This window comes from Solanum pennellii, chromosome 4 (assembly GCF_001406875.1).
Source record: "Solanum pennellii chromosome 4, SPENNV200".
In the NCBI taxonomy this organism is placed as follows: Eukaryota; Viridiplantae; Streptophyta; class Magnoliopsida; order Solanales; family Solanaceae; genus Solanum; species Solanum pennellii.
The window spans coordinates 1,213,396-1,235,724 of record NC_028640.1 but is presented as its reverse complement, the minus strand read 5'-3'; the positions used below and the strand labels follow the sequence as shown (position 1 = coordinate 1,235,724).

The 22,329-nt window shown below is 32.8% G+C and overlaps 3 protein-coding genes across 3 annotated transcripts; 2 read left to right on the top strand and 1 right to left on the bottom strand.

The window, feature by feature from the left end:
• The first annotated feature begins 2,765 nt into the window (after nucleotides 1-2,765).
• On the top strand, nucleotides 2,766-5,276 carry LOC107017847. The gene is made up of 2 exons (XM_015218122.2): nucleotides 2,766-4,052; nucleotides 4,132-5,276. The coding sequence occupies exons 1-2, from the start codon at nucleotides 2,851-2,853 to the stop codon at nucleotides 4,976-4,978; spliced, it is 2,049 nt and encodes a 682-aa protein (XP_015073608.1). The 5' UTR covers nucleotides 2,766-2,850; the 3' UTR covers nucleotides 4,979-5,276.
• A 3,539-nt stretch (nucleotides 5,277-8,815) lies between these two features.
• On the top strand, nucleotides 8,816-15,458 carry LOC107017848. Its single transcript, XM_015218123.2, has 10 exons — nucleotides 8,816-9,201; nucleotides 9,764-9,841; nucleotides 10,758-11,432; nucleotides 11,573-11,675; nucleotides 12,451-12,551; nucleotides 12,640-12,814; nucleotides 13,895-14,065; nucleotides 14,155-14,255; nucleotides 14,814-14,989; nucleotides 15,073-15,458. The coding sequence occupies exons 1-9, from the start codon at nucleotides 8,896-8,898 to the stop codon at nucleotides 14,874-14,876; spliced, it is 1,773 nt and encodes a 590-aa protein (XP_015073609.1). The 5' UTR covers nucleotides 8,816-8,895; the 3' UTR covers nucleotides 14,877-14,989; nucleotides 15,073-15,458.
• Nucleotides 15,459-16,381: 923 nt separating this feature from the next.
• LOC107017577 (GDSL esterase/lipase At1g58430-like) lies at nucleotides 16,382-18,996 on the bottom strand. Its single transcript, XM_015217746.2, has 3 exons — nucleotides 18,388-18,996; nucleotides 17,375-17,630; nucleotides 16,382-16,679 (listed from the first exon to the last, which is right to left on the bottom strand). Exons 1-3 carry the CDS (start codon nucleotides 18,994-18,996, stop codon nucleotides 16,474-16,476), a joined length of 1,071 nt encoding a protein of 356 aa, XP_015073232.2. The 3' UTR covers nucleotides 16,382-16,473.
• Between the last annotated feature and the right edge of the window lie 3,333 nt (nucleotides 18,997-22,329).

Below are 22,329 nucleotides of genomic sequence, written 5' to 3'. Positions count from 1 at the left end.
ATACGGAATGCGTATGAGGAAATCACTATAAAACTGAAATCTCGATCAACCAATTAATGTTTATGATGAAATAATAAGTATTCTTTCGTTCTTAAACGTATTTTTTGAATTTGAATTTTGTTAGATACGGAGTCTACACTTTGTTAGAAAGTATGTATTCCTAATATGAGACTTTGTTACGTGAATTCAAATTTAATTGAATTTTAATATGAATACTCGGAAAAATACAAAAAACCAAAAACCATAAAACTACTCCCTATTAATAGTATAATAATCATGTTTATTTTATTCTAATTGGATGAGTTCTTTTCCAATAGTAATGATCTTGTACAAATATTAGATTACACAAACTTAATTGTTCAACGAAATTAATCATAAATTTCAATTTAAATCGAATACAAAATTTTGTATGCTTCTTTAAAATAAGAGTGATGAGTGATGCGATTATTGTAAACATAATGAGTATTTTGCTTTATAATAAATCGATAATCAAAATCTCAATTTACATATATTCATATAATAATAGAGAATTACGATTTCAAAAGCATCTCAATTATATCATATACCTCATTACATGTAGAGAAATATTCAAAAAAAAAAAAGTACAAACGTACAATTTCTTTCGTTAATCAATCATACAATAAAAATATTGCAATAAAGATAAGCCTTCAATATACATGATATTATATACTTATCCCGTTTCAATTTGTTTAACATACTTTTCTAAGTCCGTTTTATAGCAATTCTTTAATTTCAATTTTCTAAACGCTTAAAACACAATATTATAAAATATATTTTAATATATTTGATATATCTCTAATTTATACTAAAAACTTCAAATGACTTATTTATTTTTTTGAACTTCTTATCAAATCAACATAAGTTAAATAGATTAAAATAAAAAAATACTTTATTATAATATTTGATACTCCTATATTTTCATATAAATCTCAAATGCTATATCAAATATCATATTTTTAAAAATGTATAATAAACACAATATCATATACAATAATAGTAAAATGTGAGCAACCCCACTATCCCTATTTTCAGGTGATTTTTTGAAAGGTTATGATGAAAATGGGATCAATACATCCCACTACCCCCCTATCCAGCTGTCAACACATGACATCCCCACCCCTCCACCTCATATCGAAATTAGAATTACATCGAAAAATTTTATATCAAAAGATAAAATATTTTATAATAAAATAATTATATATTTAGAGGAATTCAAATCGAGATCTTTAAGTAAGATGAAAGAATATTTAATACGTATTATTCCATCATAATTATGATTGGCTATATATTATTATCATTTTTTTGGGTGAACTATTCATTGATATCTTTCATATGACATTCGAGGTTCCAAGTTTGAATTTAAAATATTCAAAAACTCTTGATAAGGAACGATATTTAAAATATTCAAAAACTCTTGATAAGGAATGATATCTTTTGAATAGAGCTTTATTCGATGAGAATTTAAAATAATTAAACTTCGATATAGATATAGAACATCGATGAATAAAACAAAAAATGTAATCTTGTGTATGACCTTTTTTTAATTTAGTTACCACAAAAATATTTTTGTATATTTAATTATACATTTGATTTATCTTTTTTATTAATTATTTTTAAAATATCTTGAGTTACACAAATATTCATGTCGTATTTTAGATTATATATTTTTAAAAAGAAATTAATTTTAAAATTTTATGTTCAATCAAATACTATCACATAACTGAAATGAAAAAATAAGAAGAGAATATCTATTTTAAAATTGAATTTAGTTATCCGAATATTTGTTGGAAAAAATTATTTTTGAAGGTGAAATAAATTATTAAGGGAAATGTTATATGTTTATAATTTAAATTTTTTTAATTAAGGTTTAAAAATATTTATCATCTTTAATAATGGTAATTTATCAAAAAGTTTTTATATTTTATAATTGATTATTCAATATCGGAGGACCAGCACTTGGATTTCCACTAATTCTTTTTTAGGACAAATCATCTGTTATAAGTTGAGTTAATCATGATGGACAGAGTACAACTTTTGGAATATAATTTAGTGCAACTTTCAAGTATAACAAATATAAAAATTATATTATGTGATATAGTTTAAATAATTGTGATCCATAATAAATATAAATATATATTTTACTATACATATATAAATGAAAACAGTTATATAATTTGTTATTATTTTTGTTTCGATATACATGTTACAAAAGATCAATTGTATAACCTATGTTTGTATAAAGTAAGAAAGACAAAAGAAAGCTGGTCAGGGATCGATCATATTTGTATAATCATAAGTTTATATGACGAAAATATATGTATTTGTATTTGTATATATAATTTTTTCTCGCTTTAAACAAACACAAACGCAGTGTATACATTTATGTTTGTATAAAGTGAAATAGGAAAGCCAGATCTCAGAGAGTGGCGAACGATGTTTGAGAGAGGAGAGAGAAGAGAACGAAAATATATGTATATATACAATTTTTCTCACTTTATACAAAGACAAACACATTTTATACATTTGTAATGATATATAAAAGCAAGAGAGGCGAGAGACACTGCCGACGAGAACGAGAGTTTCGAGCGAGATTCACTAGGAGAGATATGAAATGACAACAGTTTGCTACGAGTATAACTAAATTAAATTATGTTTATTAGCATTTAATTTGAAACACAACATCAAACATTAAAATATTTAAATATTATTTTTTTAATCTAATAAGCAAATATATCATATAAAAAATTTAAAATAAGAAAACAGCTGGAAAACTATAAGACATTCTTCTCCGGCAGAGGATCTACCTTCCTCCAACCTTTACAGATTCACATGGAACCTCCACTTCTACCGGGACCATCCATTTCCACCACCATCACCACGGCGGCGTCGGTAGCCGGAACTATGCCACAACCACCACCACCGACGGCGTCACATATCAACTACGCCAACTCAGTAGATTCCTCCCCAAAGTCACGGAAAACCAATTGTTGGGATGAACAGCAACAACAACCCCCACAAGCCGGCGGTGGTGGAGGAAGTAACGTGAAGATACGTCTGATGTGTAGCTACGGCGGACATATCATCCCTCGACCTCATGATAAATCCCTCTGTTATATCGGCGGGGATACCCGAATCTTCGTTACCGATCGAAATACTTCTCTTTCTGACCTTTCATCACGGCTTTCGAAAACCCTTTTGGCTGGAAGGCCGTTTTGGTTGAAATATCAGCTTCCCAATGAAGACCTTGATTCGCTTATTTCTGTTACCACCGATGAAGACCTTGAGAATATGATCGAGGAATACGATCGTGTTACGAAAGCTTCACGGATTCGTGTGTTTCTATTCACTAGTGAATTTGATTCGGTTTCTTCAATTGGGTCACTTTTACAAAGTTCTACGAAATCGGAGGATTGGTTTGTTCATGCTTTGAATGGGGCGACTTCTACTTCTACAACGAAGGTGTTTTCTGAGTCTTCGTCGGTGAATTGTCTTCTGGGTCTCGATGATGATGTTGGGAATTGTAATGCAAAGAGTGTGGATGGACAATTGGAAGGATCATTTGGTGCGAAGAATGTGAAAATTAGTGCTCATGATGTTCAGTCGGTGCCGGATTCTCCGATGGTGGAAACGACGTCGTCGTTTGGGTCGACTTCTTCCACACCGTCATTGACGAGTTTACCGCCGATTAAGGTTAATGTGGAGGAGAATCAAAGGATTGGGATTGAGGGACAGTTTTCACAGTTAGGGGTTGGAGGTAAAGTGGAGCAGAAGCAGGAAGAACGGGGATTTATGGGTTTGACTTCACCACCTGCCCCAGCTGCTCCGGTGGTCGGAACTGTATATTCCGGTGTGCCGGTAGTTGTCGGTGGGGATTACAGTAATCGAATTTTTTCAGATGATGAGAGATCAGAACAAGGGGTTACTGCTGGTTATAGAAATCCTGTTCAAACACAGCCCCAGCAACAGCAACAGCAACAGCAGCCAAAGCTTGTTCTTCCTTCTGATTTGCCTTCGCCCAATTCAGTTTCTAGGTAAAAATATATAGCTAACAAAGTTTTAGCTTTGTCAATTTTCAATATATGCTTAAATTAGTCATTTCATTTGATGTAGTGAGAGCAGTGTGATGTCTGGGCAAAGACATTTCTTTTATCAAGAACCGGTAGGTCAAATTCATTCCGGTAACAATAGGGTTTCCGCTAATTCAGTTGATATGAAGCAGAGTGATCCGAATAATCGGGCTCAGGTACAACAGCAGCAAGTCCAGGAGGCTGGTTATGCAATGCCAGTTCAGTATGATCAGCATCAACAAATGTATCAGCCCCAACAATATGTACACGCTAGTCAATATATCCACCATACACCTTCTGGTTCTGTGCCAGTGACGTCTTATTATCCTATATACCCCTCGCAGCAGCAAACTCATCCTCCGCACCCTGCTCTTGAGCACCAGTACCCTGTTTACATTGTTCATTCTAGACAACCTTCGCAAGCGTACAATTTGCCGGTCCAGCAAGCAAATTATAGTGAGTCTGCTCAAACAAATGTTCCTTCTAACCAACCCCAAACACCTCCCGCTCCTAGCATGGCTGCTCCTGCTGCAGCTTACAACCATCCTGGAAATCCTCCCGCCTCCAAACCTGAAATGATTGCTGGTGCATATAGAACAGCAGCTGCGGGAACTCCACAATTGGTTCAGATCACTTCAGGCCAGCATCAACAGCAATATGTTGGCTACTCTCAGATTCACCATCCCTCTCAGCCAATTGCTCCTACGTCACGTGCTACCGCCAATTATGCATATGAATTTTCTGATCCTACACATGCACAAATATACTATTCTCAGGCTCATGCTCCCCAGTTTGCTACTCAATACCAAACCATGACATCATCCCCGGCTGTTGGTTTACATAGTACTTCTTCGCAGCTTCCGACAGAAAAAAATCAACCAACGAATTAGTACTTCACCAACCATGAAAGGTGAGTTGCACATGAAGAAACAATTTTGTGGACATAGGTTTGGTTTATGTTTAAAATTTCTGTTATAAATGCTTGAATTTTGTCATTGTTATTGGTTTGTCAAGTGTATTTGTTATACGTATAAGGCATTTGGGGTGTTTTTTTCCTTTTCTTGTGCAATCCATAAATTGATAGCGGTCTGGATCATACTGTAAACGCTCAAACTCAGATGATATGTTCCCTGTTCTATATATGAATTACGGAATAAATGTAATATAGTGATTGAGGCTTTTACTTCAGTTGTCTTTATATATTTCCCCCCCTCATTTGTGGTTTTATTGAGCTTTGTGGCAATGTATCTGTACCCCCATGGCATATTGATCGAGAACATACATGGCAATAAGCATATGTGATCTTTGACTTGTTGAATAGAGCCCATGCCTTTTGATGCTAGGATAGTTTTAAATTCAGAATATTGTATGGATCAGCCCAAAATTTGTGTTACTTGGTGTATTAAGAAATGGTTTGGTTAAATCAAGCTGCTTCGTGGATTCAGGAAAAACTTGATTCCTTATTTTATGGTTATTTCTGGGACGTTTTTAGATGTTTCGTGTCTCTAACTAGCAATTTCACCAGTACTTAATTTAAAGCTAGAGGCAGTCATAGATAACACTTTGGTTAAATCCTGTTGCTTCTTATATCCAGAAAGAACTTCATTCTTAATTTTACAATTATTTCTGGGATTTTTCCTAATTTTTGCGTCTCTAACTAGCAATTTCACCGATCCTTTACAATAAAGTTAGAGGAGGTCATATATGAGGGGGGGATACCTGTTTCTTTTACAAGGAATTGGGGGATGACTCTTAATTTTTCTTAGGAACGAGGGGACAACCCTGTTGTTCTTAATGGTATATATTTCTTCTTTTTGGCAATTAGCAGACAGTTGTATTAATCACCAGTATGAATACTTACATAGCCAGAGCCAATCAAGCCTGATTGCTCATCTAGCAGTAGCCAAAAATTCCTACATGCACTATCAATACTAACTAAGCTTGAAGGTCATAATATGAGTAAACAAGTTCACATTTCTCCTAATTCTTCGTATACATAAGGTTGTCTTCAAATCATGTGTCAAAGTTTCCTTACTTCGGTTCTTCATGTTGAAGTTTTTGGACTTGCTTTCTCCCCCAGCCCCATAATCCATGTACCAACAGCTGCAAAACTTGCCTTGAGCAAAGCCCCTCACAGTGTTCTTGATCTGCAAGTTTGTTGGATCCAGTGGCTTTTCTGTTCCCAGTTCCCACATCAGTATGGTCCTTTGCCAGTGTAGTTGGTGTAGCACGTCTTTCCAAAGTTCATTGGTGTAAACAACAATCGTTTCTGGAGCCAATTCATGGCATAGTTTATTAGTACAACCGTAGTCCTTATTAAATGAATAGAATTTTGTACAACACATTCTTAAGTTACAGAATTATAAACCAGGCCTACTTATAATCTGTTTAGTTGTGGTACAGTTATCATTCTTTTTGAGTTTGAATTTGTAACCATGCTAAGGATCCTGGCAAAGTGGTCTTACTAAATTCCCTCTCATGTTCTATTAGTAAGTTTTTATCAAACTATGATTTATAAAGTTTTAGTTCATGGATGTTATGTTTCTCTTTGTGAGAATAATAATGAGAACCTCATATTTTCATCTAGTTACACGTTTTCAGGTGTTTGTTGCGTCAAGTGTCTATATCTCTCCTTCCCTGTGTTTCTGTATATATGTTAACAGAATCCTTGCTGTGATCCATACAATATTCCTCATTAATAGTTGGTTTCTTTATACACATTATTTTTCTTTACTTCGGTTGGCAGTTTGTACGAACCAATCTTCCCATATAACACTTGCAGTTTATTTTTCTTGACTTCGGTTGACAGAAGAGATGATATGCTTTATACTTGCTCTATTTGATACCATGTTAACTTGTTGGCCTAGTTTGTGTTACAAGTACATGTTTGCTTTACTCCACAACTCTCATTAGCGTTTGTACGAAGGTGATGACGAACTATTGGGTGCTTTGTATGAAGTTTTCTGTAACACCTATTACTATTTTACTTCAGTTGGAATAAAAATCGATCAAAGACAAATTATAACTTCTGTTTTGGGGTAAGGTATAAATAGAAATGTAGACACACCATGGAATAAGGATCTTCTGTGAAACTGCAGTTACAGTAAGTGCATTTCAATTAGAACCTTTATTGGGTCATGTGTATGTTTGTTTAGCCACAATTTGGCTGCATTTCTTGTGTTCCATTATGTTAATGCATTTCCAGTAAAGCCTTATTACATACGTGCTAGATTCTCATCGGAGGTTTGAAGATAGACTCTGGAGTTTATAGGTTCAGGTTGAGTAGAACTAAGAGAAAATATTTATTTAGAGTGCATGTTTGAGATGTGGAAGTGAGTATTGAAACACGAGTCATCCCCAAGAATCTGGGGTCACTAATCCAAGAAAATGGGGAGATTGACAATGATGGGGCGGAGTGTTGGCCAGAAAGAACTTGATGCCAAGATATGAGAGTAGGATGTTGGGGGCATAAGAGCGATAGGATCAGAATGCTATTCGGGACAAGGTGTGAGTGATCTTTGTGGTGGATAAGATGAGGAAGGAGAGATTGAGATGATTAAGACATGTAAAGAGAAAGACACACAAATGCCTTAGTAAGAAGGAATGAGAGGTTGACTATAGTGAATGTAAGGAGAGGTATCGGTAGATTGAAGAAGTCGTGGAAAAAAAGTGATTAGACAGGACACAACGCACTTGCGATGACACTCTAAATAAGAAGATAGGAAGGTCGAGGAGTAGGGTAAAAGGTTATTAGGTAGAGTGTCGTCTAGTTTCATTTATGGTATTATTATTATTACTTTCTTACCATCTTACTTCAATTTTTAGTATTAAATGTTACTTCATTTGCTTCCGTTTGGCATTGTTACTATTCTCCTGTTCATTATTTTCAATATGATTCATTCGTTATTATATTTTTTTTATGCTTTACTTAATTCGATAGTCTCTTTACCTTTAAGATAGCGGTTACTGGTTCACAAGATAGTGGTAAAGTAACAACTTTCTCAGACCCCATTTATAAAATTACATTGAGTATATTGTTATTGTTGTTGGTTCTCGCCCTGCTGTTATTTATTAAAAATGTTATTATCTTAGATTGACACTCAATTTTGGCTATATTAATTATGGTTAAAATTGTAGTTTAGTTTATGTAAATTAGTTGAGGTTGGAAACAATTAGGTGAGTTAGATAGATATAGATAATTAATTTTCCAAGTCATAGTGTCTTCTTGTTACAGCAAGCAGAATATTCTGTTGTTACTTCAAACATCATATTAAAAAAAAAAACAGTTGATTCCTTATTATTGTAAATCTGGCTTTTAATACACTATTAAAATGGCTAATTATGAAGTGTCATATGTTAATCCATCATAATTGTTTTGGAGATGGGGTGGACTTACAGATCATCAAGTATTACGTTCACGTGAACTTTAGTATTTTTTGCTCAAATAATATATATATAATTATAAATGTAATAATATATAGTTTTTAAACAACAGGGACACTAATATTTTAAGAGCATCATTTACGATACTTTTAAGATATATTTTTCCTTTTTCTCCTTTTACTATATATATTGTTTTTTAAGATAAAAAAATAAATCTATTATATTATATTACTATATATCACAAAAGTAAAAAATATTATATTCCAAAAATAAAAGTAAAAGTTCAAAAAAAAAAAAAGCATGGCTTGACGTGTTCCTTTTATCTCAATATCCCAATTTACGTCTCAAATCTTCTAAAGTCAAAAGAGTAAAAGATTTATCAAACCAATTTTCTTTATCCAAATTCCCAGAAATAAAAATAAAAATGGGTTATCCAATTCAATACGATATTCGATCGGCGATACAAATCGCCGCCGTATTCCGCCACGACAACCAGTATCGTTACCGGCGACTTCCTCCCGCAGTCATTTCATACCGGAACGCCCCGAACTGCTGCTTCACGGTGAACTCCTCCTTTAAACTTAGAGCTTTCTCCACTAATGATGGCGATACTACAGTCCAGAAGGTTTGTAATAAGCCATCGTTATGCACTGCCGATGAACTCCACTATGTATCGGTTAATAATTCCGATTGGAAACTTGCTCTCTGGCGATACATTCCTCCTCCTCAGGTTCAACTTTTTTTTTTTTGTATTTGTATTTGTATTTGTATTTGAACTGTTACTCTTAGTCTTATAAATTAGTCCATAACATTTTAGTTCTCTTTTTCAAATAAATACTGTATGATATTTTGGAAAAAAATCAATATATTTCACACTTCCATTTCTATATAAGTTCAAATTTGAATTTTATGATCAATTAAATTAAATGTGTTCATATAGAATACAACAACAATAGACCCAGTGTAATCTCGTAAGGGTAGTGTATATGCAACCTTACCACTAACTTATGGAGGTAGAGAGACGGTTTCCGTAGAAAAGCTGTTTGAGTAAATGTGATCATATAGAATTGGTCCCAATTTATAAGATATTAATCCATTTATAGTATTTAACACCATTCTATCTTATTCAACTATTGAATTTTTAAAATTTTGTGTTCTATCAAATACTGTTAATATAAAATGAAACAAAACACAGGAGTTATACTATGAAGGATTTACAGTTCTGTTGTATGACTTTTTTGTTCAAGGATTTGAGCTTTGCCTTAAGGGTGTGTGATTTTTGATGATGATAGGCTCCAAAGAGAAATCATCCCCTGCTTCTGTTGTCTGGCGTGGGGACTAATGCTATTGGATATGATCTTGCTCCTGGGGTACGCTACGCTACCTGTCTGCCTTCTCTCTGTTCTTTGTCCATTCTTCTGTTTTGTTGTATGTGCGGTGCTGTGTGAAAGAGTAGTCGGGGGCACTCTTATTTGCAGATTCATCCTTGCATAGGTTAGGTGAACAGTGAACTAGGGGATCTTCATGGATTGTTCATTGATAGCCACATTTAATAGATCATAATGACAGATGTCAAATGTGTATATTATCAGTGCTTAGTGGATATGTCAGGTTCCATTAAAGTCTCACTCTTTATTTCGTGGAGTGGTTCTTGTTTCTGAATCTGGTAGAATTCTAAGGCATGCTCAAATTTTTTTAGAGTTAACCCTGGTTTTGATGTTGTACTATCGTTACTACTTTTCTCATACTTTATGCATTTCAAGTGTATAAAAGTTTACTTGTGTGATTTTTTTATTACTGGCATGTTATCTATTTCATCTTCCTTTTTTTATATGGCTTTATGGCTGCATCAATTAGGTGTTGATGGTAGTCATGTGGTTAGCACTCTCTGTGATTGTACATTTCTGAAATATGAATTGTGATGATAATTTTTTGCTTAGTTGCTAGGGATGATTTCTATCTTCTTTTTTTTTGGTGAGATAAATCTAAATGTCTGCTGGTTAATGCAATAACTAGTGTCAACTTGATTTCACTTGGATTATTTCTTATCTATTTTTTGTTTAATGTTCTGTTCATGCATCTTCTTATCCTTTTAAGTTCATTTTTATCACTTGAGGCAAGTGTGTGCACCCTACTCTTCAGTGGAGGTTTTGAATTTTTTTATCACTTCAGGCAACCATGTCCATCCTGCTTATCAAAGATATCTTACATAGTATGGCTGGTAGTTTTAATTTCTTTCTTAAAGTTATTTAGCCACGGTCCTTACTTTTAAAAATAATTATGCAGTCATCTTTCGCCCGATACATGTCTGGTGAAGGATTTGACACTTGGGTTCTTGAACTTCGTGGAGCGGGGTTGAGTGTGCAGGAGTCAGATTCCACAAACATTGAGAAGACTGCAATAGCAGTCTCAGAACAGATGGAAGCTGCCGCAGATAATGCTACTGACAAAGTTCTTTCTGCAGCACAACAGTCAACAGATGCCCAGAGTACCTTAGAAGAGTCTGACACAGCTGTGGTCAAAGAAGAATCCACAGCTATTTCAACGTTGTGGGATGAGTCAAGAGCAGTAAACGAGCTTACGGAAACATTTATGCGCTTGTCAGAAAGAGTCTCTGGTTTCCTCAATGAAAGCCAATCAAGGATTATGTCTGCTAAACTATTTGATCAGATATCAAAATTATTAGAGGATTCCTTTCTTTATGAACGCTTTAACGAGACAAGGGGGAAGTTGTTAAGTCTGCTGGAGACAGGGCAAAACTCTGCCGTTCTTGACCAAGTAAAGGATCTTAGCCAAAAGCTAGTAAATATCATTGAAGAAGGCCAACGTTCTGTTTCTCCGTTAGTTGATCTGCATGAACGTCTAACCACTACCATAGAAGATTTCCAGAAACAGCTCGACTTGATTGTTAAGTATGATTGGGACTTTGATCATTACCTGGAAGAGGATGTTCCTGCTGCGGTGAGGTGACAGATCCCCATGTTGTAGAATATAAAGATATTATTCCTTGAGATTACACAGACGAATGAAATTCAGAATTTGTTGATTTTTCACTCTTCTTTATTATTCTAACTAGTCTGATTATTTTATTTTCATTCTAGATGGAATACATTAAGGCCCAAACTGCACCAAAAGATGGTAAACTTCTTGCCATTGGACATTCTATGGGAGGAATATTACTGTATGCTTGGCTATCACAGTGTGGTAAGATCCATTTGTTGTTTATATGGAATTAACGTTGTTACACTTACGTGATCTGGCGGGTCTACTTATGAGCCACTTAAGATACTAGTAAATTAATGTGCAAGAGTCTTGAGAAAGAATCCTCTCTGTAGTTGCAGTTGATAAGAAAACGGTAATATTTAAACATTTTATTTAAATAAAGAAGGCAGTATAATCCAGAAATTTGTTCCATGAACCTGCTGGAGTATCATACGACTTAATCTTGAGATTAAATTCCAAAGGCTACCACTTCACTTGATGCAATTTTGAGTTAACCTGGTTGCCTCTTGACTTAATGTTCTTTTAATTACTAATATTTATTGAGCTTTTTGCTGAAAATTAAGAAAGATGATATAGTTCACAAAAGTTTTGGGAGTGTAGTTGTAATAGCCACTAAGTGCAGTACTCCTATTAACTTAAAAATTCCATTACTAGTGTGCACTAAGTTAAACAGGACCTGGTTAACAGTGTGACTTATCTGCTTACTAACGTCTTTCATACAGAGCTGAAAATGAGCCATCTTTTGAACTTATTGAGATTATAGGGATGTGTATGGTACAATTTGATTTGGAAGGAAGTGGACCTGGTTTTAGATGTAAAAAGGTTTCACAACTAGAAGATAAGTCACTTGGAGCATTGTCTGATTCCTTATTAATGGGCAGTGGGCACAGTCTCAAAAAATTATTTTCAGACTGACTACATCCGGGAATCATACAGATATGAGATTCTAATATGTTTCTGGTTTTATCTTGGAAAGGATTGCAAGGAAGAGAGCCTGGATTAACTGCTATTGTAACTTTGGCTTCATCACTGGATTACACATCTTCGAAGTCGGCACTCAGAATGCTCCTACCCCTTGTAAGCTGAAAATAAATGTCTTTCAACTCTCGTTATGCAGCAAAAATCCCTTTCAGCATATTCTTATATTTATTTACCTTGGCTGCAGGCTGATCCTGCACAAGCTCTCAATGTACCTGTTGTCCCTTTAGGAGCATTACTCGCAGCAGCTTATCCTCTTTCTTCTCGCCCTCCTTATGTGTTGTCTTGGCTTAATGATTTAATATCAGCTGCAGACATGATGCACCCGGAGTTGCTGAAAAAGCTCGTATTAAATAACTTCTGTAAGTGCTTAAATGGGCAATAGGCAGATATTTTATTATTAATTGATTGTGAACTGTAAAAATTTATGGTCCTCTTGTTTTATGATTTATTTATATGGAGAGTAGGCAAGTTTCAAGTTTCATCACTTAGGTTATAGATCTATGGTATGAGTTTTGGAGATAACAGTATGAGAATCTTACATGTTCTGAAGAATGATTGAATGACCATCTGGCTATGCCCCACATTCCTGTCTACAGTGTTTTTGCATCAATTCATTCTTTTCCCCTCCACTTTCTGTCAAGATGATATGTGGAGTCTGAGTTGAACTAATCTTCTACGTTTCAGATACATCCTCACGGGTATCAGTTAGAAAGGCAAATGTACTTATTAATTATGATTATTAGTATATCTCATCTTTCACAGTAGTCATGCAGCACTATACAAGGAAGAACAGCCAAAGTTTGAAGTATGGCCTTTGGCAAACCAAATTGAATTTTGATTTGTACTTGCTTATAACCAACCTATGAAGTATGAACAATGGTCTGTCTCGTGTAGTTGGCCTCCTTCTTGGTCTCAAGAGAAATCAGTACTAAAAATAAAAACGGCCTTGCCTTATAGGCTTCTTAGCAATAAGGTAATCAGTGGAAACTAACTATGTGAGACTGAGAGTTGATTCTTATTCTTATTTGTTCGCATAAAGAATGAGCGACGAAAGAATATTAACATCTCCAGATAAAAAAAGAAAATTAAACCAAGTAAACATCCGCTGTATATTTATTTGTCAGCTAGATAATTTCTCTTCTGTCAAAGAGCTGCATTTATCAATATATTTATTCGACTCTTTACTTGATGAACTATTGACTCGTTGCTCCCACAAGTTCCACTCCTGTGTAACTATTTTCATGACACTGTAACAGTGTTGATAGATGATCTTCAATGTAAGGGAAGTTTGTGCATAACTGATTTTAAGGGCCGTAGTCTGATGGTGATCCAGAAAGTTCACTTTCTTTTTTAAAAAAATTCCATCACGGCCTCTCTATGTTCTCTTGAGATTTCACATGTACCTTTTACTACAGATTTTCTAATTGATCTTCTGGCAGGTACTATTCCTGCTAAAGTTATTTTGCAGTTGACTACAGCTTTTCGAGAAGGGGGACTCCGTGACAGAAGTGGTAAAATATTCTACAAGGATAATCTTCACAAAAGCAATGTACCAGTGTTGGCTGTTGCTGGAGATAAAGACATAATCTGCCCACCAGAAGCAGTGTTCGGTATGTGTCATAGTACTTTCGCTCATTTTCTGTCAGAGGATGATAAGTTTTCTAACAATTTTGTTCTTGCAACACATTGGTTCAAGCAGAAACGGCAAAGCTTATCCCCGAGCACTTGGTCACCTACAAAGTATTGGGGGATGATAATGGTCAGCATTATGCTCATTATGACTTGGTGGGAGGACGCATGGTATGTAAAATTTAACAATTTCTAGCTTCTTTTGGAATACATGAAGGAGAACAGAATACTATGGAAACAAAGGAGCTATATGAGTGACATTAACTGATTGGATTTAGACTAGTTATTCATTTGGGAATAAATGTGAGTTTTAGAGGAACTTTAATTTGCTTGCTTTGAAAGAGACATTATTTAGTATTAGAATGAGATTAACCTGAATAGTCCAGACTGGATATGGAGAATTTATAAAACCAAACCCTACCGATATAGGATTGAGGATTTGAGGTCTGGTTGATTGATTGATTAGCAAACAGTACAGAAAAGGATGATAAAGAATAAAAAGATTCTGGAAGTGGAGAGGTGCCTAGTCACATTGGAATTGCCTTTCAAGGTTTTTTTTCCTTATGTAAACTCGAGAGTTAAAATATACCTAGATTAGGACATACATGATACGTTTGTACTTTCACAACTCCGTGAATCCATAAATAGGCATCTTTTGCATGTGCATTGTAATTATTTTTTCCATTTCTATTATTGCATAACACCTTATACTCTTCCTGGTGCCTGCAGGCTGCAGAACATGTATATCCTTGTATAATCCAATTCTTAAGCCGTTATGATGATACTATCTAGGGCCTGTACTCTAGTTTTGACCATTCTGTGGGCAGCAAGCTTCATAATCCTTGGCGCCAAATACACTTGTCCTGGTCTTATTCATCACCCGTACCACAGATGCTAGTTAACAAGTGAGACCAAACTTATCTGAAATTGTGTTCTTTGCTCTGTTTTCTACCTTTAATTGTAATCAAGTACCTTGTTTATATTGTAGGGAGTGCATATAAATGTCCCTGAACCCGAGGAAGGTTCATGTCAAGGAAGGAATTTGACAGATTTGTTAATCAAGTACCTTCTTTTTTGCCTGCTGCCCATATATTGTCCAGTTATTATTTGGTCCTTTGTGTTTACATGTTGCAGTACTAGTTAGTCACACTGGAAATAGTACAGTATTATATCACATGAAGCTGAAGCACTCGATGAGATATCAAAGATAGAATCCTAAATCATAATAGTTTCAAATTACAATAAACTAAAGATCAATGTAGAGCTTCATTGAATAGTAAAACTTATAACTTGTCTAGAAACAATTATTTCTTCTTCTGTAATTCCTTTGACCTTTTTGCTTCTTCCTCATTTGCATGACAAATTTGTGTTCCAGTTGTTCGATGATTCTTGCTAGCCATTTTGGATTTCCTGTGGAGATCATGAAATATATTATGGACATTCCGATACATAGTCCACTGCCATAGCCCATCAGAGTTGCTTTCTTGATCTTCTGGAGAAGATATGGTGTAATTTGTTTCAGATACACGATCATTGCCACAACCATCTGAAATTGGGAATCCACGTAATCCAACATTACCTTCATATGAGTTGTTCTGGAATGTAGAGAGTTGTGGTCCTTGAGGGATGCATCCTTGGAGATAATTATAGGAGAGATTTAAGAATTCAAGAGACGTAAGAGAAGCAAGTCGTTGTGGTATCTCTCCTGAATTATGGTTAAACGAACTTGCAGCTCCGACAGATTCCCAACCACGTTGGGAATATGTCGTTGAAGTGATTATCTCCTAAATCAACGACTTGCAACCTTTGACAATTGGCCGAAGGTTTGAACTTTGACCGAAATTGTTGTTACGATATCAAACTTTGAAAAAGACTGTTTATTCTCTGTACTATTTAATAGTGTATTTTAAAGGTATATATGTGTCTGCATGGACATAAAAAATATTGCATAATTATAAATAGTAATGTGTACACGTAGACATATGTATACCTTTAAAATATACTATTAAATAGTTCACAGTGTAAAAATACACTATTAAATAGTTTGGGGGCAAAAGGTCTTCTATAAATTTTGATATCGTAATAACATAACAATTTCGATCAAAGTTAAAGTATTTTTCAGATTTTTTTATCAAAATAAAAACAAGGTTAAAAAGGCGTAGATAAATGATAATAATTCAGGAATGAAATTAATAATTTGCGTCAAAAATACTTTTCTCATGACAAACCAAATATCATAGTTGATATGTTGAATTTTATACAAAGTAATTAAAAAGTTTATAATTACTTGCACTAATTTTAAATACATGAATAATTCCCTTTTTAACCAGAAGCCAAATAACACCTAATTTTATTTTATCTTTTACAAATTTTCTTTGAATTTAATAAATTAAAAGTTGTCAATAATTGAGAATTTTGGGAGAATCTCCTTCATAAAATACTCAGAAATATGGTAATAAGCTGATTCAGTTGGATGAATACTATCAAAGAAAACATATTGTGAGGTATGTGAACACACTTGAGATTTTTTTGTGCATAAGGGTCCTGTTTCTAATAATCCACTTCCACAACAACCTCTTTTTGTTTCTTCAAATCCTGTCATAATTATGTAAAAATAAAAATTAAAAAAAAAATACGAAAGAAATTTAATTTATATTAATAAGAACAAAAAAGTGATTTTAGGGAGGTTTGTAAAATACTTTTACCATTTACTTTTATTTATTCATTATAATAAAAAAGAGATCTATATTTGTTTCAACTCTTAGTATTAACTATGATAATAGTCATGAATATGATTTTGATAAAGAATGTTCAACTAATCACAGTTTATGATTTCGTGTGGCCACTTTATGAATAGGTAAAATTACATGATATATATATATATATATATGTAAATTGATCTGAACATTATTTTCATTGAAATGAGCCTCGGTTGAAATTGTAATATTATAGTCCCCACATTTTGTCAAAATGGATTGTTTATTTGGTATTTAAGACAAAACTATGTATTTGAAAAGATTTATTGTACCATTTTTTTAAAAAAAAACAAAAAAATCATTAACTAGATTTATAACATAAATCAAAGATAATAAATTTAGATTGATGATGTACTCATACAAATGATTTTCTAATTAAGACAACAATCAAGTTAAGCATAATACGAAAAATGCACAAAAGTTACTCTGACTCTCAAAAATAATATTATATTTGTACCAAATTTTTTAAAGAAAATATGATTAATAAAGAAACCGATACATTTAAAGAACTCGAACAACTAATTGAAAGCTTACCATATTCATGTGGATTATTGATGAGATGTGATAAAGGAGTGTATATATCAAAATAAAGTATTTTGCTTCCTCTAAGTTGTGCTTGTAAATGTGGCAATAATTCTTCAAGTTTTTTATTATAAGATTGAGAATCTGAATTTTCTTTTTCAATACAAGTTCTATGGAGTGGAGATTTTGCTGTCATTTGAATTGGAAGACAACCAATTGGAGGTAGCCCATTCACTATAATATTTCGACATCCAAGTTCATAAAGTTCCTAATAAAATAAGATTAAAATTATTCTATAAGTTTCATGTACTAAAAAAAATAAAAATAACACAATTATGTCAATTATAAGGTAATTATGGGGACATGTATATAAATATCAACAATAGAGAGTGATTTTAACACTATTAGATCGTATATAAGATTTGACTATCATTAAAAAAAGTAAGATATATAGTCTAGAAAATTAAACAAGTTATCTGCTATTATATATATAAATGTAAAGTATTCATGTAATTTCTTTGATATTCACGTGATTTCTTTTCGTTGGTCTAGAAATTTAGGTTTTTTCTAAATAAAGTTATTATGATATCTGTATTGATGGCAAGAAATAAGTATACGGTGAAATAATCAAAATGTGTACAAGTATAGTAACACCCTAGAAAAATTAAGTACGAAAAAAGATATTGAATGTATAAAGTGTGCAAGCCCTAGACACTAGTGACATCTTTAAAGTCGTGAAATTTTGGTTCGAAGTGAATAATATCACCAACAGTATTACATGCTATAACAATCTAACTTGAATAGAATAGATTTAAAATATTGCAGCTTGATGCACAAAATTTATTTTCACATATACACAGGATCCGACTAAAAGTCTCACCCTAAGAACATGTAATATATGTAGCCTGTCATGATACAAGTATCAACGATCGATTTCTTGACTCAGCTTATAACTAATTTACTATATAGAGATAACTTTACAATTATTCCGAAACGAAGAAATATAAATGTGATAGAAAATTTACCTTGACAAAACATTGCACCTTGTCTAGAAGAAAATCTTGATACACCTCCAAACTAAACTCAACCCTTCTTGTTGGAACATCATAGAAATTAAATATAAAATCATTACTCCCTGAACTAACCATAACCAAAGCACCTTTCACAATTCTTTTTTTTTCTTTTTCTCCAAAAAAATCATTCAATTTCTTCAAATACTCTTTAAAATATTCTAATTGTTTTCTCATTGAAATTACACCTGAAATTAAACTTGTTAAATCATCATATCCTGATCCAGCTGATCCAAAAGAAACTCCACTTCTATAATCATTTTCCAATAAATTTGGATTTAAATATGGTGGCACACCATATTTTTTTAATTTTAATAAATTTGCCAATATGTCTGGTACAATTTTTCCATTTGAAAATCTACCTGTTGATACATGGTTAAAATAGTCTTTTCCATAAGGTATATGATTGCCTTTGAATAAAGTAAATATATAATTGTTATTTCCAGTGTCAACTGTTGAATCACCAAAAACAAGAATTGATGTAAATTTGGGCATGGACTGACTTTTAATTGTGTTAAACAAAAAAAGGGCAAAAAAGAAGAGGAAAAAAACTTTAGGTGCCATAGCTTAAAATTAAGAATTGAACCAAAAAAATTGTAGTTTTTATGTTTACTCCAAGAAGAAAAATTAATATTCATGAGCTTTAAATGGTTTAAAGATATGTAGTTATGTACAAAATAATTATATATTTATAGGAGATTGTTTTCTTGATTAAACTAGTAGCTATTTCTTCAAGGAAAAGGAACAAATTTTGTAATGACTTTATGAAAATGATACATATTTTTGGTAAACTTACTAATATATACGGTTCGATCAAACTTATTTATCCATATGATCGAAATATATACTGACTACTGATATTATCGGTATAGATGTACATATATTATATGTTTATTATACTTGAATATACAAAATTTATACAATAGCTAGATACATATTTTTAAAACTAGATCACTCAAAGACATTGAACTGTGATTATTCTTTTTTATCTTTAATTTTCTTGTTCATTTTCTTTTAACAAACCAAACAAGAACACACAATTTTTCCTCTTTACCTTAATTCCTTTACTAGTTATCATATTATAAACAATGGGAAGTGTAGAAAAGCTTCTTGTATATTTGAATGCTTCTTTGATGGAGAATTTAAAAGTATTTCTAATTTAATTATTTTTTTTCTTTATATGATTATGAAATTGGTTCAGAATTAAGCTGCTTTAGAATATGGAAACATTCATGTGTCAAATTTTCAAAAAATATAGTAATCTTAAGGATTTTGGATTACCATTTTTTACTTGCTTTAAAAGGCAATCTTTTTAGAAATGACCCTCCTATCTATAAAACCAAAATGTCTCATCATATATATTATATGATTCTTCGAGTGTAAATTTATTAGAACTCAAAAAACTCGTAAAAACCCCCAAAATTATGATCTTGTTATTATTAGTTATTTTTTAAACCGTCCTAAAATATAGTAGCCTAAATGGTATATGTTACGTATATCAAGTATAAATATACATATAATATACCTATCGCATATTATATATACAATCAATGTATATTGATTTGCAGGGCCATTTTGATAACAAGAAGATACATTTGCAAGAAATCTCATTAAGAACGTTCAACATATATACATGAATACGTAATATATAACCTATATACACAATATAATTTTTCGAAAAAAGGATACACACTTTAAATCTACGTAGCTCACATTGCTACATGCATATTTATACTAAAGACACATGATTTCACATTTCTCTAGTACTATATTCTAAACCTTATTAACTATTTCAAATGAATTTCGAATAACATATCGTAGATTTTCTTTCCAACTAAGCGCGTTTTTCTGGTGGAGCAACGGATGCATAGCCTCGCGTAAATGCTTCCATTATAGGCCCGGGATGCAGCAAGTTACAGGCGACGGAGAGGGGCAAAAATGGAAATTCACTTCCTGTTGACAACATTGGGGAAAAATTGCTAAAGTTGAAAAAATAGCCAATTGCTCCTATGTAAGGATTAAAATGCAGAGTACTCTGCATTATTTGGTTTCTCCCTGCAGCTACTAGAGTCGATGCACGGATTCTATCCATTGACATCACCTATAGCAAGCACGCAGAAGCAGAGTCAGAATTTTTAACAAGATGAGGAGCATTCAAAAGATGTAACAAAACTAAATTATAATAAGAGGCCTTCTCGACAATTTGTTATTCAAATGAGCATTTTTGCATTCAAAAGATCGTAACAAAACTAAATTATAATAAGAGGCCTTTTCGACAATTTGTTATTGAAATGAGCATTTTTCGAACTACTAATAACAAGGAGGGCTACCTGGATTTGGTGTTGTAAGGCTTGAATGTGTTGTATGGCTTGATCAAGTACTGAGGCTCTATCTGACTGATCAAAAGAGCAAATATTTAGTCCAAATTTCGATTTCAAATCAAATTTTGAGACAAGTGCTTAATTATTTCGATACGTGAAGAATAAATACTTATTCAAGAGCAATGGACGATAGAAAAAAAAAAGGTGAATAAGGGAAGACCTTGTTGCAATTAGGGATTAGGGTCTCTAGTACCTTCATCTTTTTCGCAATTTTGTATCTACGTATCTGTGCGCGAGGAGAAAATACATGATTATCAGAATAAATTGAGATGTACGAATTTAAATAACTTGTAAATTCCAATGATATATCGTTAATTTTTCAAAGAAATCGAAATGAAATATGTGTCAAGTAATTTGAAATAGAGGGTGCACCTTGCTTAAATTGGTTATGAGGGACTTTTATAACTCTACAACTTAGATAAAGTGATTAATTAAGAGAACAAATTAAACAAGGTAATTAATTTCAAAGAAGACTAACCCTCTCATTCATTTTATGCATTTCTACACAACTTGCTTTTGGATATTGGTACAAACCATCTTCATTTCTTCTTGATGTAATCCCACTTCCATTAGTAGTCTAATAATAAACAAGATTAGTATTATAATCACAAATCAAATCATAATAAAGTGAAAAGTATTAACCACAAGCACAATGCATTTAGATATGTTTTGAGTTACTTATATCCTGTTTCTCTAAGCTTCTTGAAAATTAGAAGCGTGTATTTTACATATAAAAATGTTTATATCATAAAATCGAGGTGTTTGACTAAGTTTTTATGAAAAAGTAAGTGTTTCTGAATTCTAACTAAAGTTATTCTTTCAGAAACTAAAAAGACTCCGGTAATCAAGTCAGTGAGCCAATTTCATTTCAAATATGACAAGTCCACGTGCGTCCAACACTTATTTAAAACCATAAAAAAAAACTCAAAAGAATCAACATACACTTAAAGATTAGTCTTTTCTCCAAACACCCTTTTGAAACATTGGTCAGGCATATAAAATTATCGTAATATTGACAGAAAAAACACTTTTTTCAAAATCAATTAACCAAACATAAATTGTTATTCAAGACGATAATTTTAAAAGCTTGATCAAACAGACTATAAGACAACTGACTCGTGATTACACTTCTTAGACTAAAAACTCACATCAAGCTCATACACTAAATCTTCACCACATTTTCTCTTTTTCCCTCTTGACTCTTTATGTGAATTTTTTTCAAGAGGGGGATTTGATGAGTAATTAGTCCCAAAATTATACACATGATTTTCCACCCCAGGGACACCTAAGGTTAATAGAGTTTGTGGTGATATTGGATGGTCACAAATATTATTTTCATCACTAACTAATTCACATGATGAATCAAAATTTAATTTCCACTTAGACATTTGGTGGTCAATAAACTTTTAGAGAGATAAAATAGATGAACAAAAAAAAAAACTTGGTTGAAATAAATGAAACAATAAATATGGCCAAGTGAAGATAAATATATAGGCAAATGGTAGGGGTGGGGGGT

Excerpts from the sequence above, each read along its gene's own strand:
- LOC107017847 (XM_015218122.2), top strand. The coding sequence starts at position 2,851 with ATGGAACCTCCACTTCTACCGGGACCATCCATTTCCACCACCATCACC. Across the intron at positions 4,053-4,131 it reads TCGCCCAATTCAGTTTCTAG|TGAGAGCAGTGTGATGTCTG; the intron begins GTAAAAATATAT and ends CATTTGATGTAG.
- LOC107017848 (XM_015218123.2), top strand. The coding sequence starts at position 8,896 with ATGGGTTATCCAATTCAATACGATATTCGATCGGCGATACAAATCGCC. Across the intron at positions 9,202-9,763 it reads GATACATTCCTCCTCCTCAG|GCTCCAAAGAGAAATCATCC; the intron begins GTTCAACTTTTT and ends TGATGATGATAG. Across the intron at positions 11,433-11,572 it reads AAGAGGATGTTCCTGCTGCG|ATGGAATACATTAAGGCCCA; the intron begins GTGAGGTGACAG and ends TTTTCATTCTAG.
- LOC107017577 (XM_015217746.2), bottom strand. The coding sequence starts at position 18,996 with ATGGCACCTAAAGTTTTTTTCCTCTTCTTTTTTGCCCTTTTTTTGTTT. Across the intron at positions 17,631-18,387 it reads AGGTGCAATGTTTTGTCAAG|GAACTTTATGAACTTGGATG; the intron begins GTAAATTTTCTA and ends TTATTTTATTAG. Across the intron at positions 16,680-17,374 it reads CAATAATCCACATGAATATG|GATTTGAAGAAACAAAAAGA; the intron begins GTAAGCTTTCAA and ends TAATTATGACAG.